At 37.1% G+C, this 18,434-nt stretch overlaps 1 protein-coding gene across 7 annotated transcripts in view; it reads left to right on the plus strand.

Moving 5' to 3' along the window:
* KLHL8 (kelch like family member 8) overlaps window positions 1–18,434 on the plus strand; it is a 49,515-nt gene that overhangs the window by 22,385 nt on the left and 8,696 nt on the right. For 6 of the 7 annotated variants that reach the window (XM_055086010.1, XM_055086011.1, XM_055086012.1 and 3 more), the window contains 7 exons: window positions 1,434–1,806; window positions 5,369–5,917; window positions 6,321–6,507; window positions 11,821–11,964; window positions 12,872–12,983; window positions 17,326–17,494; window positions 17,717–17,876. In XM_055086010.1, coding sequence (XP_054941985.1) covers window positions 1,594–1,806; window positions 5,369–5,917; window positions 6,321–6,507; window positions 11,821–11,964; window positions 12,872–12,983; window positions 17,326–17,494; window positions 17,717–17,876 — 1,534 coding nt within the window. In that variant the 5' untranslated portion in view covers window positions 1,434–1,593. The remainder of the gene's footprint in view (window positions 1–1,433; window positions 1,807–5,368; window positions 5,918–6,320; window positions 6,508–11,820; window positions 11,965–12,871; window positions 12,984–17,325; window positions 17,495–17,716; window positions 17,877–18,434) is intronic. The other variant, XM_055086014.1, reaches the window with a different exon arrangement.

Consider the following 18,434-nt stretch of genomic DNA (forward strand, 5'->3'; position numbering starts at 1 on the left):
GCGCAGGCATCTCATTGCGGTGGCTTCTCTTGTTGCGGAGCACAGGCTCTAGGCGTGTGGGCTTCAGTAGTTGTGGCTAGTGGGCTCTAGAGCATAGGCTCAGTAGTTGTGGCGCATGGGCTTAGTTGCTCCATGACATGTGAGATCTTCCCAGACCAGGGCTTGAACCTGTGTCCCCTGCATTGGCAGGTGGATTCTTAGCCACTGTGCCACCAGGGAAGCCCCCCTCTAATGAATTTTTAATTTCAGTTCCAGAATCTCTCTGTGGTTCCTTTTTAGATTATATGTTTCTCTATTGATAGTTCATTTTGTTAACACAAATGACTTTGTTCACATCTTCCTTTGGTTCTTTGAGCATCTTCAAGACAGTTGTTTTAAAGTCTTTGAAAAAGAACTAATGGCATTTTTACTAGACAGAGACAGTTTCTGTTGATTTATTTTTCCCCTTGAATAGGCCATACTTTTTTGTTTCTTTGTATGCCTTGTGATTTTTTTGGTTGTTAAATACTAGATGTTTGAGTCTAATAATGTGGTAACTCTGAAAATCAGATTTTTCCCTGTTCCTTAAGGTTGCTTTTTTTTTTTATTGTGGGCTGTCTTTATGCTGAAGATCAGCTTGAGGTTTAAACTTAAAGTCTTCTCAGGTCTTTTCTGAGCCTTTTCCTGAGCATGCATGGTCGCTTTCTGATTTTCCTTGTATATGCAGTTTTTTAATGTCTTAGTCTTTAGTGTCTTACTCCCAAAAGGGGAAATAGTGAAAAATTCAGCGGTAAAGGGCACCAGCCTTTAAAATATCCTGGAAGTCACTTCAGATGAGAGGGAGGGGCTTGCAACAGTGGGAGGAGGTGCAATAACAGTGGCTGGCCACCTCTTTGTCTGCACCTCTGTGATCAGAAACAGTAGTGAGCAATCAGAGGAGAGAACCCTGATATTCAGAGGATAGAGTCCTTCTTGCCTACTGTGGCTCCTTCAAACTCTGTGCAAGCTGCTCCAGAAACACATGCACAGCTGCTTGCCACATGGCTGAGGGTGGGCAGCTGTTGCTGTACACAGAGCTGAAAGTGACCAAAGTCAACTGCAATTTACTGACTAAGTCTTCTGGAAGTTGTAATCCTTCAGCAGACTCCAGAGTTTCAAGATAGTTACATCAGACAGATTCGGTCAGTGCAGTTGTTGTCTATGTGGGGAGACATTCCTTGTGCTTCTACTGCACCATCTTCCCACAATTTTCCAATTAGATTTTAAAGGAGTCCCTTTACTGATACAATTAGGTGAGGTGGCTTATGTGACATTTAGTGTAAAAATACAAAGTCACCTGTTCTTCTTTCAACTATGATTTATATGGTCATTTTACATATATGGTATTGGTAAACTATAATTTCTAGTAATCATTTTTTGAGTGGTTTTATGTGTGTTTTGTTATTTTTTTTCAGTCTCAGCTAACTGGACAATGGCAGTTGAGTAGGTTTTGAAAAATGTCTGAAGTTTAGTGGACTGAATCTACCTTCTCCCCATCTACCTTTTCCCCATCCTTTACAAAAGAATAAATGGGATGTTTGAGAAGAGAACTGTATTAAAAGAAGAGTGTTACAAATGGCTTCAGAATCTATGAATGCAAAACAAGCTAGGAATCGCTTCACAAAGGGGAAAAGGCAACAGCACCAGCAAATAAAGAACAGATCTTCACTTGGTGATGGTGATGGAGAAGACTCCTTTATCTTTGAAGCAAATGAGGCTTGGAAAGATTTTCATGGTTCTCTTCTTCAGTTTTATGAAAATGGAGAACTCTGTGATATCACATTGAAGGTGAGACTGTCTTTTTTTTCTTTCCTCAACCTCTTCAGTGTATTATATAAAATAAGGGTTTCTATAACCACACAAGGCAAATTTTTGGTGCTTTACTTATTATAGTCAGAATGGTTTTAGTTTCAACCCTTTATTCCATTGAAGGGGAAGGGACATGAGGGTAAGTAAAGGGAGCCTAGCATAGGATAAAATTATTATACTAATTAAATGTTTATATTCACTGTTTCTTAGTTTCACTTCTGAAAGTTCTAGAGCCCTAAAACAACAAATAGTTATTATTTGTGAAATGGATAAATTGCTGTTGACCAGATAAGCTTTTTTTTTTTTTTTTTTGGCTGCACCAAACGGCTTGCAGGATCTAAGTTCCCTGACCAGGGATCGAACCTGCACGCTCCTCAGTGAAAGCGTGGAGTCCTAACCACTGGACCGCCAGGGAATTAGCTTTTAACTTGTGAATTAAAAAATCTTGATGTTGGAAATTCCCTAGTGGTCTGGTGGTTAGGACTTCATGCTTCCATTGCAGGGGACATGGGTTTGATCCCTGGTCAGGGAGCTAAGATCCTGCATGCTGCCTGGCGCAGCCAAAAAAAAAAAAAAGAAAAAAAAAAACCAACTTGATGTATTCACTTACTCTTGATGTTGGTTAGAAGTCAGAATTCTTGGTTGTATATGTAGTTGCACTAGTGTTTTACTGTGTGTTCCTATTCTGGTGTTAAGCATATCTTGTTTTTCTGCACTTTTTTGCTTTATTGTGCTTCTCAGATAATGTGTTTTTTGTTAGTTTTAAACAAATTGAAGGTTTGTGGCAGCCCTGAGTTGTCAGGTGATGGTTAGCGTTTTTTAGTCTAAACATAACTTTTATATGCACTGGGAAACCAAAAAATTCGTGTGACTTGCTTTATTGAGATATTTGCTTTGCAGTGGTCTGGAACTGAACCTGCAGTACCTCCAAGATATGCCTGTAATTTAATCTCTATTTCAATATTACCGTCTTTAAGTGATATTGTTTATTTTTACCTGATAGTGAAGTAGAGTGTTTTTTAGACTTGGATGAAAAAGTCTTTAGTAAACTTTGTCTAAGGCCTATATGATCATGTTGCTCTGCTACAAAGGACAGTTTTAATAAAGTTGGAAAATTGATAAAGCAGTGTTGAAGAGACTGTGTTCTAATTGTTTCTCATAGCTCATTTAAAGTACCTCTTACTATTCTTATGTCTCAGTGTAATATTAAATTCTTTTGAGGATTTATGTGTATACTTGGAGCATTTACCACATGAGATTTGCCACTTTGGGATCTTTTAGATTTTGCTTTCTGCTCCTGATCAGTCAGGTTCTTAGAGCTCAGAGTTGCGGGGATTGAGGACACCCTTAGAGAATCAGATCAGGGACACTCAGCAAAAGTCTGTAAACTGAATGCATAAATTCTGAGTTTTAGGCCCAGAATGTCCAGGAGTATAGTGTTATACTGTAAATAAATGACCTACATTCTCTTTACTTAAACTTTTAATTAGGACCTACAAATATGTAAGGACACTAAGATATTGAGAAGAAAACTATTAAATAATTTTACTAGCTTTATGTGAAATTTAGCCATGTATAAATTTTAATGAAGGAAGACCTAAACTGTAGGTGTAGAACACCTGATCTGTATAGTATATTATGTTTAATTTAATGCCATTGTTCTAATTATCAACGCAAGTGTGAAATTCAGTGACCCACACTGGATTTGGCAAAAATAAAAATGTAAAATAGATTATTTGAATTTAATAAATTATCAGTTCATCATATCAGTATATGTTGGAAAATAATTAAATAGAATATTATTGATTGTATACATTTTATAATTAGATCTTAGAATAATTTTTACTAGCTACTGCATGTAAACTTTCTTAAGTGAAAAAGAAAGGATACAGCCATTTTAGGGCAAGTAATAACTAATCTCATAACTTTTCTTTGTTTATTGGGTAACTTCAACAATAGGTTGAAGTGAAAACCTCAGAAGAATCTATGGTGGAAAAAAAAAAGAATCTATGGTGGAAACCCAAAATTACTGTGTTTGAAGCAGTGATAGAAGTCATTTAGGAATGAGAAACTTCACTAATTTAAAGGAGCTATCATTTTTATTTTTTCAACTGTAAAATTATGATGACGATTAGGTTTTTGTGAGGAATAAGTGAATTGATAACATGTGAAGTCCTTATAACAGTGCTCAGTACATAATAATCAATAAATAATCAGCTGCTAGGATCATTATGTGTACTATTCTTGTTGTTCCAAAAGTATTAGATAATGCTGCTACGGTATAGTCTGTTCTTATCATTAGAAAGAATTGTAGCTTAATCTTTTAGCAGGTCTGTTATTGGATTTGTTTCTTAATTCTAATTCAACATTTCTTAAACTTTCAGAATTTAACTGTCATAGAACAACTAAACCAAGTAGGATTATGGGTAGTTTATAATGCTCTGTTCAATATAAACTTCACTTTTTACATTCATATAACCTTGAGGATTATACTTTGATATAGTCATCTCCTTTTTTTATTAGTATGCTTCATTAGATCATTATTGCTTTTAGGACAAGCATTTTAGAAAGACAGTTATCAAAACTGGTTTTATTGTTCATATGTAAGGCCATTAGTGTGTTTTTAAATTCCAAAGTGAGCACTGATACGGAAAAACAAACTCATTTAACAGATATTTACTAAGGTCTTACCCTAGTATATGGAGAGTATAAATAAATCTGAATAATATGCTGTACTTGCATTGAGGAAGTTTGAAATTTAGCTGGAGATAGGCCCATACACAGCTAACTATTGTCATTTTGTCATTTTATGATATTTTTATGGAAGCATAGGAGAGGATCTGTTAACTATGTCTGAGAGGTGACTGGAAAGGCTTCACATAGGAGATTATATATAATCTTGAGGTCATTCCAGGGAAAGGTAAAACTTGTTTATATATTATTATGTATATTTATTAGTGAAAATATTTTAAAACAATATGTCTAGGGCTTCCCTGGTGGCGCAGTGGTTGAGAGTCCGCCTGCTGATACAGGGGACACGGGTTTGTGCCCCAGTCTGGGAAGATCCCACATGCCGCGGAGTGGCTGGGCCGCTGAGCCTGCGTGTCCAGAGCCTGTGCTTCACAGTGGGAGAGGCCACAACAGTGAGAGGCCCGCGTATCGCAAAAAAAAAAAAAAAAAGGGGACTCTTAGACAAAAAAAAGTATAGTGCCTGATACATAGTAAGTGCTAGGTGATGTTTGCTATTAGCCTCATTAACTCACAAAATGCTTCTGAAATGTGAGATAATACAGAAAAATCATAGTTTATGGTATATATATTATAGATACATGTATAAAAGATTTGACTCTAACTTGGAAGAAGAAAATTGCCTGACCTTAAGAAATTGGCCTAGATTGAAAGTGACAAAGGATTATATTGTTAAAACAAATACACTAAACTTGTCTGGAGTTTTTATCCCTGCTATACAGCATGTACTCGATGCTGATCTCAGGCTAATTTTGATATTAAACTGAATCTCTCTTTGTTTTGTTTTGAACAGGTTGGCTCAAAGCTAATCTCTTGTCACAAACTGGTATTGGCTTGTGTTATTCCTTACTTCAGAGCTATGTTTCTCTCTGAAATGGCTGAAGCCAAGCAAACACTGATTGAGATCAGAGATTTTGATGGTGATGCAATAGAAGACTTGGTAAAGTTTGTCTATTCTTCACGACTCACTTTGACTGTTGACAACGTCCAGCCTCTCTTATATGCAGCCTGTATTCTACAGGTTGAACTGGTGGCTAGAGCTTGTTGTGAATACATGAAGTTACATTTTCATCCCTCCAATTGTCTGGCAGTAAGAGCCTTTGCAGAAAGTCACAATCGAATAGACTTAATGGACATGGCGGATCAGTATGCCTGTGAGCATTTTCCTGAAGTGGTGGAGTGTGAAGACTTTGTAAGTGTGTCACCCCAGCATCTCCATAAGCTTTTGTCCTCCAGTGATCTAAATATTGAGAATGAAAAGCAGGTCTATAGTGCAGCCATCAAGTGGCTTCTTGCCAATCCTCAGCATCATTCCAAATGGTTGGATGAAACACTTGCACAGGTAGGGATGATTAAGATTGTGTATAGAAATGAAATGATGTGGAAGCAAATCAGCATGTTCCATTTATCATAAAAAGTGTAGATTATCCATTGATGTAATATGATGTGAAAATGGCTTTGACTCTTTCCTACTTACTATACCATTTAAGGATAAGTCTGAATGTGTTTTATTGGAATTAGAAAGATCATTACCTGCTTTTTAACCTGAATATTTAAAAAATCCCTTTGAGATATCATTAGTACAGACCAGTACTGGAAATTGCTTTAGACCTTGGCACATTGAGCTTCATTCAGATTTTAGAAGGTAAATGAGTTTTAAAAAGAGAACATGCTGCAGTGAAAGTAGAGAATGAACTGTCCAATTGCAACTTAAATTTTATATCTGCAACTATTCACAATCTTAGGTTCGTTTGCCGCTGTTGCCGGTTGATTTTCTTATGGGTGTTGTGGCAAAAGAACCGATTGTCAAACAAAATCTAAAATGTCGAGATTTATTGGATGAAGCAAGAAATTACCACCTTCACTTGAGTAGCAGAGCAGTACCTGACTTTGAATACTCCATTCGGACTACCCCAAGGAAACATACTGCTGGTAATTAAATTACTCATTTTATCAACTCTGCTTTAAGGAATTTTGTTGTATTTGAGGGTTGGTTATGCTTGCTGAAACCTAATTGTAAGATGATTAGTATCTGATTGTCTTAAAGTAATAATTGGCAAGTAAGGTTATATATGAATTCTTACTGTGCATGATTTCAGGTAGTTTTACCAATAAGCCAGTTTTTTAAAAAGCTGTAGCAAGACCTATACACTCTGAAGAGCCTGCTGAAATATCTTTTCTTTGGGGGTCTTTTTGATTCTTCTAGGCAGAATTAGATCCTCTGTCATTTTTGCTTAAATGACACTTGCTTTGCACATCTTATTACTATGTTGCATTGAAATTTATTTGACATGTTTTGAGCCCTTCAGAGACAGGTAGGTATCTTAATAACTTTGTATCCCTGGTACCAAACATGGAGCTTAACACATACTGCATATTTAAATGTTTGTTTTTGTCTTTTATCACATCAAAAGAAAGGTACTTAATACATCTAATGTTAATAGTATAACAGACCACATTAAACTCTTAGAATATAAAGCTCTTATACTTGAGGAGGCATGCAGTTTTGCCTTTATTTGCCATAATTTACAGACTTTCATGTTCTCCCGAGAAAATAGTTTTATGTTCACTTATGTTACTCTTTATAAAGAATATATTTGTGGGATAAGGGAGAATAAATGTGGTCAGTGAATTCTGGAATCAGTACTGTGAACAGAGACTTCCTGTACATCTGTTGTGACCTAATGTGGTTATTAAATAAAGAGATCCGTGGAATAGCCTAAAAACAACAAAAGGTAGTACATGGTAATGAATAGTGGGACTTTATCTTAGATAGTATGAAAAAAATTTGAATGTTGTAGATCTGCCTATGAAGAAGTAGTTCTTCTAAATAGTTTAACATGAAAAGGATGGCTTATTTTTCCCTTTTTTTATAGGTTGATTTCAAGTATTAAATTTTTGAAGTGTAGATTTTTTTAGTTGTGAATCCTGTTTCAAGAAGTCAAGGTATTTAATTCTTCAGATTCAGACTTGAATTCAAAGATTTTGGCAGTCTAGGTTATATGCCAAATCTATTAGACCCTCATATACATGATCTCTTACATGATTGCAAGAACTTTATGAAGTAGGTTTTAGTGAAGGATTTGATCCTTATTGTGAGAAAGATGGTGTTATTCCATTTTATGGATGAGGAAACTAAGAATCAGAGAGAGTGAAAGGATGCCCAAGGCTACACAGAACAGTGGAGAAAGGATTTGTGTCGTGATCTTTTTACTTCATTTTAATTTTTTTCCTTCCATGTCATGTTCCTAGGTGACCTATGTAGCTGAAATATTAGGGTCCACTTAAATAAAGTCCCAAAATAATTGGGATTACATTCTGGGATTATAATTCCAGCTGTGCCATAAAACATCTGTAATTTGGTGCAGATTTCTTAATCTCTGAAGGCCTCAGTTTATAAATAATTTTTTTTTTTTTTTTTTGTGGTATGCGGGCCTCCCTCCGCTGCGGCCCCTCCCGCTGCGGAGCACAGGCTCCGGACGCGCAGGCCCAGCAGGCATGGCCCACGGGCCCAGCCGCTCCGCGGCACGCGGGATCCTCCCAGACCGGGACGCGAACCCGTCCCCCCTGCATCGGCAGGCGGACGCGCAACCACTGCGCCACCAGGGAAGCCCCTATAAATAATTTTGACTGCAGGATCTTTAAAGTCTCTTTCAACTTTAAATTTCTCTGACTTAAAACACTGAATTGGTTGGAAAAGATAGCACAGGCAGTTCTGGTCATTCATATATGTAGTCATTCAGCAAACATACATTAAGTGCCTACTATGTGCCGGGTTCTGGGTTAGGCATTAGAAATGTAAACACACAAATAGACTATAGCCATTCCTATTTTGAGAGAACTTTCAGTCTGATCTAGGGAAATAGACATATGAATAAGTAAATGCAATAAAGTATTAAAGGTACTTTGATATAATCAAAAGGTATAGTGGGAAGCAAAAAGAGTGGTTATTTTTACTTTGGAAGGGACAGAAAAGGTTTTATAGGGAAAATAACCCCCAGTCTTAGTTTTGAATAATAAATAGATGTTTTTCTGGGTGCCAGTTAGAGAAAAGGGTATTCAGTTTATTTTACATTTATTAAATGTTTGGTACACGCCAGACACTGTGCTCATCTTTATTAGTGCATAAACGCTTAACACATTATCTTAATCTTGCTTAGACTCTGGTGACAGATATCAGCATAACAGATCATTTCAGTACTGTATATTACATGAATGAGAGTTACCAAAAGTTGTTATGAGAACATTGAGGATGATCACTATGTGGGTGATGCAGGAGCTTAAACATTAAGGAAAAGAGAGGGAGAAAATCACGTTGGACAGTGCAAGGCCTTTATGCTCTACTAAGGCTTTATCTTGTAGAGCAGTGTTTCTCATAGTGTGAAGCAAGTGGTGGCCTCTTGACCAGCAGCATGAGCATTCACTTGGGAAGTTTTTAAAAATGCAAAATTTTGGACCTTCCCCAAACCCACTGAGTCAAACTCTTGGTGGGGGAGGGGTCAGGCCCAGCAATCTGTGTTTTATAAAATAGCTCCTCTGGTGATTCTGAATCAGAATAAAGTTTTTTTTTTTCTTTTTTTAAATTTGGCTAAGTCGGGTCTTAGTTGTAGCACACGGGATCTTTGTTGAGGCATGCAGGATCTTTTAATTATCGGCAGGCGGACGCGCAACCACTGCGCCACCAGGGAAGCCCCTATAAATAATTTTGACTGCAGGATCTTTAAAGTCTCTTTCAACTTTAAATTTCTCTGACTTAAAACACTGAATTGGTTGGAAAAGATAGCACAGGCAGTTCTGGTCATTCATATATGTAGTCATTCAGCAAACATACATTAAGTGCCTACTATGTGCCGGGTTCTGGGTTAGGCATTAGAAATGTAAACACACAAATAGACTATAGCCGTTCCTATTTTGAGAGAACTTTCAGTCTGATCTAGGGAAATAGACATATGAATAAGTAAATGCAATAAAGTATTAAAGGTACTTTGATATAATCAAAAGGTATAGTGGGAAGCAAAAAGAGTGGTTATTTTTACTTTGGAAGGGACAGAAAAGGTTTTATAGGGAAAATAACCCCCAGTCTTAGTTTTGAATAATAAATAGATGTTTTTCTGGGTGCCAGTTAGAGAAAAGGGTATTCAGTTTATTTTACATTTATTAAATGTTTGGTACACGCCAGACACTGTGCTCATCTTTATTAGTGCATAAACGCTTAACACATTATCTTAATCTTGCTTAGACTCTGGTGACAGATATCAGCATAACAGATCATTTCAGTACTGTATATTACATGAATGAGAGTTACCAAAAGTTGTTATGAGAACATTGAGGATGATCACTATGTGGGTGATGCAGGAGCTTAAACATTAAGGAAAAGAGAGGGAGAAAATCACGTTGGACAGTGCAAGGCCTTTATGCTCTACTAAGGCTTTATCTTGTAGAGCAGTGTTTCTCATAGTGTGAAGCAAGTGGTGGCCTCTTGACCAGCAGCATGAGCATTCACTTGGGAAGTTTTTAAAAATGCAAAATTTTGGACCTTCCCCAAACCCACTGAGTCAAACTCTTGGTGGGGGAGGGGTCAGGCCCAGCAATCTGTGTTTTATAAAATAGCTCCTCTGGTGATTCTGAATCAGAATAAAGTTTTTTTTTTTCTTTTTTTAAATTTGGCTAAGTCGGGTCTTAGTTGTAGCACACGGGATCTTTGTTGAGGCATGCAGGATCTTTTAATTGCAGCATGTGGGATCTAGTTCCCTGACCAGGGTTCGAACCTGGGCCCCCTGCATAGGGAGCATGGAGTCTTAACCACTGCGCCACCAGGGAAGTCCCCAGAATAAAGTTTTGATTTGTTAAGAAAAATTGTGGTAAAATACATATACCATAAAAATTGCCATTTAAACCATTTTTAAATGTACAATTTAGTGGCATTCAATAAAATTTTTGTTAATTAATTTATTTATTTTTGGGTGTGTTGCGTCTTCGTTTCTGTGCGAGGGCTTTCTCTAGTTGTGGCAAGCGGGGGCCACTCTTCATCGCGGTGCGCGGGCCTCTCACTGTCGCGGCCTCTCTTGTTGCGGAGCACAGGCTCCAGACGTGCAGGCTCAGTAGTTGTGGCTCACGGGCCTAGTTGCTCCGTGGCATGTGGGATCTTCCCAGACCAGGGCTCGGACCCGTGTCCCCTGCATTGGCAGGCAGATTCTCAACCACTGCGCCACCAGGGAAGCCCCCAATAAAATTTTTAAGAACTACTGATACAGGTAATGAAAAGCTGTTGAAAGAGCCTTTTAATTAGATTATTCAGTTGACAATCTGAAAGCAAAAGAGTACTAAGTGATAAGAGAGAACAAGATTTTGCAGTAATAGCTGATGAGGGCCTGAACTAACAGTGGCTGCGGGAATATCGAGGGAGAGAAAGGACACCTCAGGGAAGGACGAAGTTGTTTAGGTGGGTGAAGAAGGCAGATCTTTTATGTTGGGTTTGAGGTGCCTCTGGGACATCAAGTGGAAATGTGGCTTAGAAATGTAGATTGGAAGGCATTATGATACAGATGGAATTTTAAGTAAAGGGATTGAACTTTTCCTGTGTAAGCATGAAGTATGTGAGAAGTAGGCTGAGAATGAAACAGAAAACATAGAAAAGAGAGAAATGTTTGGAGACAAAAGGAGACTTTGATATTATGGAAATCAAGAGTTAAGGAGTTTCCAAAAACACTAGGGTGATCAGTATATCAAATGTTGTAATTGTATTCAGTCAGAAATTAACTTTATGAAACTCATAAAGTTGGATTTTGTCATGACCTTTCTATCAAGAGCAATTTTTCAGGGTGGGTGAGGATCTCAACCATATTATAGTGGAATGTTAACAAGCTGAGATAACTGATGTATTCTATTCTTTGAAAAGTTCAAATGAGGGGGAAAAAAGAAAATTAGGTTTTTATTGGTATAATGACATTAAATGCTATCCAAATAACTTTTTTTTTTCCCATTAATCAAAATTTTTAGTTCCTAAGTTTTTTCCACACTTAGGTATTTTTTTTTTTTTTTTTTTTTAAGTTAGGGGGAATTTCCTGGCAGTCCAGTGGTTAGAACTCCATGCTCTCACTGCCATGGGCCTGGGTTCAATCCCTGGTCAGGGAACTGACATCCCACAAGCCGTGTGGTATGGCCAAAAAATAAAAATAAAATTAGCTGTTAAAAAAAAAAAAGGGAGCTGTGATTTTAACCTCTATTTTGTCACTTTACCTTTAGGTGTGCTATTTTGTGTAGGTGGTCGAGGTGGATCAGGTGACCCCTTTCGCAGTATCGAATGTTATTCTATCAGCAAAAACAGTTGGTTCTTTGGACCAGAAATGAACAGTCGAAGGCGACATGTGGGTGTAATCTCAGTGGAAGGTGAGTCTGCTTTTGTGTTAAATCACATCGTGTCACCACAATGGTCTTTTAAATATTTGAACTTTGAGAATTTCTTTCTATAAGAAAATTCCTACATTATAAAATGTTTCAATATATCAAATTATTTGGTGAATGTTTACTTGCTTTATGCCCATAGATGCTCAGTGTACAATCTCTTGCATATAGATGCTTAACAGGAGATGAGTATTAAGGAAAAGGGAGTTAAACTATTCTGAGTTATTTTTACAAAATAACTAAACTAAAGAAAAATATTTATTGAACCCAAATAATAAATATATATTAACTTTTTTCTATACCTAATTATTATTATTGAAATGAGGTTTTTTTACCTGGTTACTAAAAATGAATTAATTGCAGAACCATGGATAAATTGTTAGGAGAATTAAAAAGTCACTTTTCTTCCAATTATAAAAGTATAAATGCTTTGGGGGGAAATATGAAAACATATTTTAATAAAAAACAAAAATCATCCATAACCCAGACACCTAAATAGTTACAGTTACCATTTTGGTATGTTAATAGTTCCAATTTTTATTTGTTTCATTTAGAAAAGGTTTGATGTATTAAGAGTTTTATATTTTCTTTATATAAGAGCATTTTTTCATTTTATTAAACATTTGCAAGGATGTAGTGATTTCACCTACTAAGTAATAAAAAGTTGGGATAATGTTGAACATTTAAATAACTTGTAAAACAGCATGTTTCAGGCATTTTATTAAGCAGAAGCTTACATTTATTTTCATTTGACTACTGAAGTGACTTGATCATAATGTTGAACAGAAGAATATTTGTTGAAAGTTAATTTATTGTGCTATTTTAATTGTATATTGATTATATATAAATTTATTTATTTGGAAACAAATGAAAATACTTTTCTACTTGACAGGTAAAGTGTATGCAGTGGGTGGACATGATGGAAATGAACATTTAGGTAGTATGGAGATGTTTGATCCTCTCACTAATAAATGGATGATGAAGGCATCAATGAACACAAAGAGGTAGATGAGCATGGACATTTATTTTGATTTGTTGGTGGAAAATAAAGAAAGCTTCCTATAACTGAAAGGGCTAATTTTTTACCCTACATTTTTAGAAACTTTAAATACCTTCCTAAACACATTTTGTTAAAGCATCCAATGTGATGCTTCATTATAACTTTTAAAATTTTCCTGAGAATTAAGACTAGAATCATGTCTTTGAGTATGATAATGATTGTCATAGTTTTGACTCATACCTGAGCATTTATTTAACTTTTTATTTTGAAATAATTTAAAATTTTCAGAAAAGTTTCAAAAATAGTTGCATTCCTTTGTACTAGTGGTGCTCAACTGAAGATAATTTTGCACATGGGGATACATTGACATCTAGTTTTCTAGTCTTGATTTTTTTTTTTTTTTGCGGTATGCGGGCCTCTCACTGCTGTGGCCTCTCCCGTTGTGGAGCACAGGCTCCGGACGCACAGGCTTAGCGGCCATGGCTCACGGGCCCAGTCGCTCCGCGGCATGTGGAATCTTCCCGGACCGGGGCACGAACCCGCGTCCCCTGCATTGGCAGGCGGACTCTCAACCACTGCGCCACCAGGGAAGCCCCTCTTGATTAATTTAACATAGTATTTTTAACTGAGTTTTCTTGTGTGTTAGAAGTATGAAAAATTAAATGGAAATGTGAAGAGAGTTCGGCTGAAAAGAGATTTTTGGCCTTTCTTTCACTCATGAGGAGAAAGAATCTTAGTGGGAAAAACCTAGCCTTAAAATACGCTCCTTATCTATAAATGACATTTTAATACTTTAGTGGGGCTTGAATTATGCTACATGGTAACTACAAACAGTTTAAATTCTAACACATGAATTAAAATGGGGGAGAAAATCCTTAAGTACATTTTTAATCTTTATACTCTTGTCTCTTTATCATGCTAAGCTGGTTTTTAGCTGAGAATTGAGTGAAACTCAATTCTCAAGTCTAACAAAATAGCAGTTGAACTTCTTTAATCTTCTAAAATATACCCTGAGCACTACAATAACTTTCCAACTGTATAAAAATAATAGAACTGCAATTATTTTCTCATGTTATTTGTTTTTATAATTTGTATTCCCCCCAAATCATTGTTTCAGTGTGCATTCCAAAATAATATTCATATGTTAAATACATGTTTTTCTTTTTCCCCCCTTTTCTTTTTCATCTTTTCACTAAAATGGATACTGATGTTTGTTCAAAGTATGGTTTTATTGAAACCCATCATCCTAACAGAGCATCTCTAGGGATTGATTTATTTATTCAACAAATACTGGTTAAGTGCCCATTGCAAGGTATACCAAGTGCTGAAGATACAGCAATAAATAAGACAGGGTCCCTACCTCCATAGAGCTTACATTCTAAAAGGCAAGATAGAAATAAAGACATAATTACAGGTAATAATGCTAGCACCAGCCTAAGTAAAGAATGCTTGAGAGTGGAGTCCCATTTAACCTAAGGTCTGAAGGAACAAAAGAATTTAGACTGATTAAGTGGTGGGTGGTGTAAGGTTGGTGGATGGAAAGAGATGAAGAGCCTTTGAAAATCTGGAGATGAATGAGAGCAGAGAGCATGAAAGAAGTCCTGTGTGGCTGACAGATCAAAGGGGATAGTGTCAACAGATACAGCTGAAATAGCAGGCAAAAAATCAGGGCCTTTCAAGTTTGCCAAGATTTTTTAATCTGGTGTGCTTTGAAATACACACACACATTTTTTTTTTCTTGATAGCAGGGGAGTGATAGAATCAGATTTCTCTTTTCAGAGATGCTCTGCTATGAAATGGAGAATGTATTTGAGGAAGACCAGAGTGAAAACAGTCTGGGAAACCAAAAGGGTTATTGTAATATTTTTAGTCGAAGAAATAACGGTGGCTTGGACTAAAGTGGTAGAAGGTGAGAGAGAGGAAAGAGGACATATTTGAGAGAGAGTTCAGAAGTGTACAATCAACAAGATTTTATGATAATTAGATGTGGGAGATAAAAACAATAAGGTAGAGGCTAAGATGATCCTTAAGTTTCTGGCTTAAACAACTGGTTATGGATAGTGGTGTGACTTTCTGCATTAGGAAAAGCAAAACGGTGTACAGGATAAAGTTTTTGTTTGTCTTGTAATGGGTATATTAGTTTTCTCTTGCTGTGTAACCAATTATGACAAACTTAGAAGCTTAGAACAATGTCCATTAATTAGTTCACAGTTCCATAAGTCAGAAGTCCAGCAACTTTAACTGAGTTTTCCACTTAGGCTCCACAAGACAAAATCAAGGTGTAGCCTGTAGGCTCTAATGGAGGCTCTGGGGAAGAAACTACTTCCAAGATCATTTGGGTTATTGATAGAATGCAGTTCTTTGCGATTGAAGGACCAAGTTTCTTGTTGGCTGTAGGCCAGGGATCACTCTCAGCTCCTAGAAGCCATTCTGAGGTCCTTTCCAAGTGCTCCCCTCAATCTTCAAACTAGCAGCGACTTGCAGAATCCACCACGTTCTTTGAGTTTCTGACCTGTCTTCTGCTATCAGCTGGAGAAACCTCTCTGCTTTTATAGGGCTTATGTGGTTAGATTAAGCTCATTCAGGTAATCTCCATTTTGCCATGTAACGTAGCATAATCATAGGAGTAAAACCAGAGGGTGAATATTGTGGAGGAAGACATCTTAAAATCTGCCTAGCACAGGGAGGTAGACAGTAAGTTTCACTTCAGATTAAAGTTAAGGTTGGGGCTTCCCTGGTGGCGCAGTGGTTGCGCGTCCGCCTGCCGATGCAGGGGAACCGGGTTCGCGCCCCGGTCTGGGAGGATCCCACATGCCGCGGAGCGGCTGGGCCCGTGAGCCATGGCCGCTGAGCCTGCGCATCCGGAGCCTGTGCTCCGCAACGGGAGAGGCCACAGCAGTGAGAGGCCCGCCTACCACAAAAATAAATAAATAAATAAATAAAGTTAAGGTTGAAGATCCAGACGCACAGATTTGAAGAAGAAGCTGTATATATGTCTGGAAATACATATTAGAGTTATAAATCCATGGAAAGAATGAAATTGCCTACAGAGAGAGTATAGGGTGATAAGAGGCCTTAGGGAACTTCATAATTCAGTGACAGAATAGAGAAGAAGGTACTGGTGTAAAGAAAGCTGAAAAGTACCAGCCAGAGATATAATGGAGGAGGAAACTCAAACATGTGATGTCACAAAAATCGAGAGTTTTGAGGAGTAAGAAATAATCAATAGTGTCTTATGGTCTTGTGGTTTAGGGGGTGGAGGGAGGGGGGAATTATATGGCATACTCACTTCTGCCATGATATAACACTCATATATTCTAGAGTGTACATGCATGTGTTCACCCACACCTGAAAGTTTTTATAACCACAGTATTTTGTAAGTCATTGTTTTATACTCAAGGGAAAAGAAGTTAAGGACACAAAATGAATGACAACATTATCCTTAAGAATTCTTTCCTAGGATACTCTTTTGGTAAACTGAGAGTTAGAATCTCAGTAGAGCAGCAGCTCTCTCCAGAAATAATAATAGCTAATACACAGCACTGAATATGGGCTAGTCACTGTTCTTGGTGCATTACCTATATTGACAAATTAATATCAGTTGTGTCTACTGCTTTCTCAAATGGGTGACAGATGAAGAAGCAAGGTAGTAAAGGTTTAAACAATATACTTTATCCAAAGTATGTACCAAGTCAGTGACAGATAAATTTTAGAATAGTTCAACTTTTGATTGCTGCAGTGTGTTTTTTAAGAAATTGATATAATTTTTTTTTCAGTCACCATTATGATGAATTAGCTTTTAACATGGGCTGAGTCTCTTCTGTTCCAAGATAAATAGATACCCTTCAGAAGTTAAGCAATGTGATATAAAGCTTGTAATATAAAATTGATGTTCTTTTGTGTGATGTAATGAAACACTGCAACAAAATGTGCTCTGCAATTACGTGAATTTAGTAATGAGATTGACTTCTGACCTCTGTAGCAAACCATCTCTGTCAATTCATCAGTCTCTTAATTATGCAACTGAGTGTTTTACTAACTGAATGTTTTGGACTCCATTTATAGTATTTTGTTGGGTTTTCCTTTATTATTTCATTTAAGTTTAAGGCTATGCATAGCCTGTGTAGGCTATGCATTATAAAACTCCAGAGGGCACTGTTCACATAGACTTGCACAATTTGGCAACCCTGTAGCCATCTATGCAGAAGCTTTGATAAATCTAAAAATAACGGGAAAAAGCCACATTGACGTTTAATGTGATAAATGGGTACATTAGCACAATGTTTTTGCTACCTTTTTTCTGGAAACAAATCGGAATGCTGAAGTGTCTTTTATTGTTTTTGCAGGCGAGGAATTGCCTTGGCCTCCTTGGGAGGCCCAATTTATGCAATTGGAGGGTTAGATGACAATACTTGCTTCAACGATGTTGAGAGGTATGACATAGAATCTGATCAGTGGAGTGCAGTGGCACCAATGAATACTCCCCGTGGAGGAGTTGGCTCTGTGGCTCTTGCGGTAAGTTATGTGGCAGCTTGCTCACTGGTTTGCATTGCGTCACATCCCTAACCAAATAAGGGAAGGTCTGATGTATTCATATTTCCAGTATGCAGATATTGATTACACACCAGATTATTTCATGAAATACTGCTCTCTTGCACATTCTGGTCTACCATTAGGACAGCATGTAAATCAATTCAAATTCTAATGTCTTGTGTTTTTTTTTCTTTATTTATTTAGAACCACGTTTATGCAGTAGGTGGCAATGATGGAGTGGCTTCTCTATCTAGTGTGGAGAGGTATGATCCACATCTTGATAAATGGATAGAAGTTAAAGAAATGGGTCAGCGAAGAGCAGGCAATGGAGTTAGTGAGCTCCATGGTTGCTTATATGTTGTTGGTGAGTGGATGATATTTCTCTGGTTTAATGTTTTACAGGACATACAATGATAGTGTCAGTAACACAAATTACATTGCGTTTAGGCTCAAGTGGAATCAGTCCTAAGATTTGCTTTTGAATTCTTAAGGTTCATATTCAAGCTTCTTTGTTTAAATCTTCATCTTTCATGTTTAAAACTCTACCTCCGATTTTTACTTTACTTTTCTTGTCTTCATTTCAAGGGAATTGTGTTGACTAAGCAAACCAATAGGTATTTCATATGCATGATGGCAGTTAGTGTCTCTATATTGCTTTTTGACTTACTGTATAATAGAGTTGGAGGGGAATAGCCAAAGCACTCTTGAGAAGGAAAAACGGAGCTGGAGGAATCAGGCTCCTGGACTTCAGACTATACTACAAAGCTACAGTAATCAAGACAGTATGGTACTGGCACAAAAATAGAAATACAGATCAATGGAACAGGATAGAAAGCCCAGAGATAAACCCACGCACATATGGTCACCTTATCGTTGATAAAGGAGGCAAGAATATACAGTGGAGAAAAGACAGCCTCTTCAA

The sequence above is a fragment of the Physeter macrocephalus genome, chromosome 7 (assembly GCF_002837175.3).
Source record: "Physeter macrocephalus isolate SW-GA chromosome 7, ASM283717v5, whole genome shotgun sequence".
Classification (NCBI taxonomy): Eukaryota; Metazoa; Chordata; class Mammalia; order Artiodactyla; family Physeteridae; genus Physeter; species Physeter macrocephalus.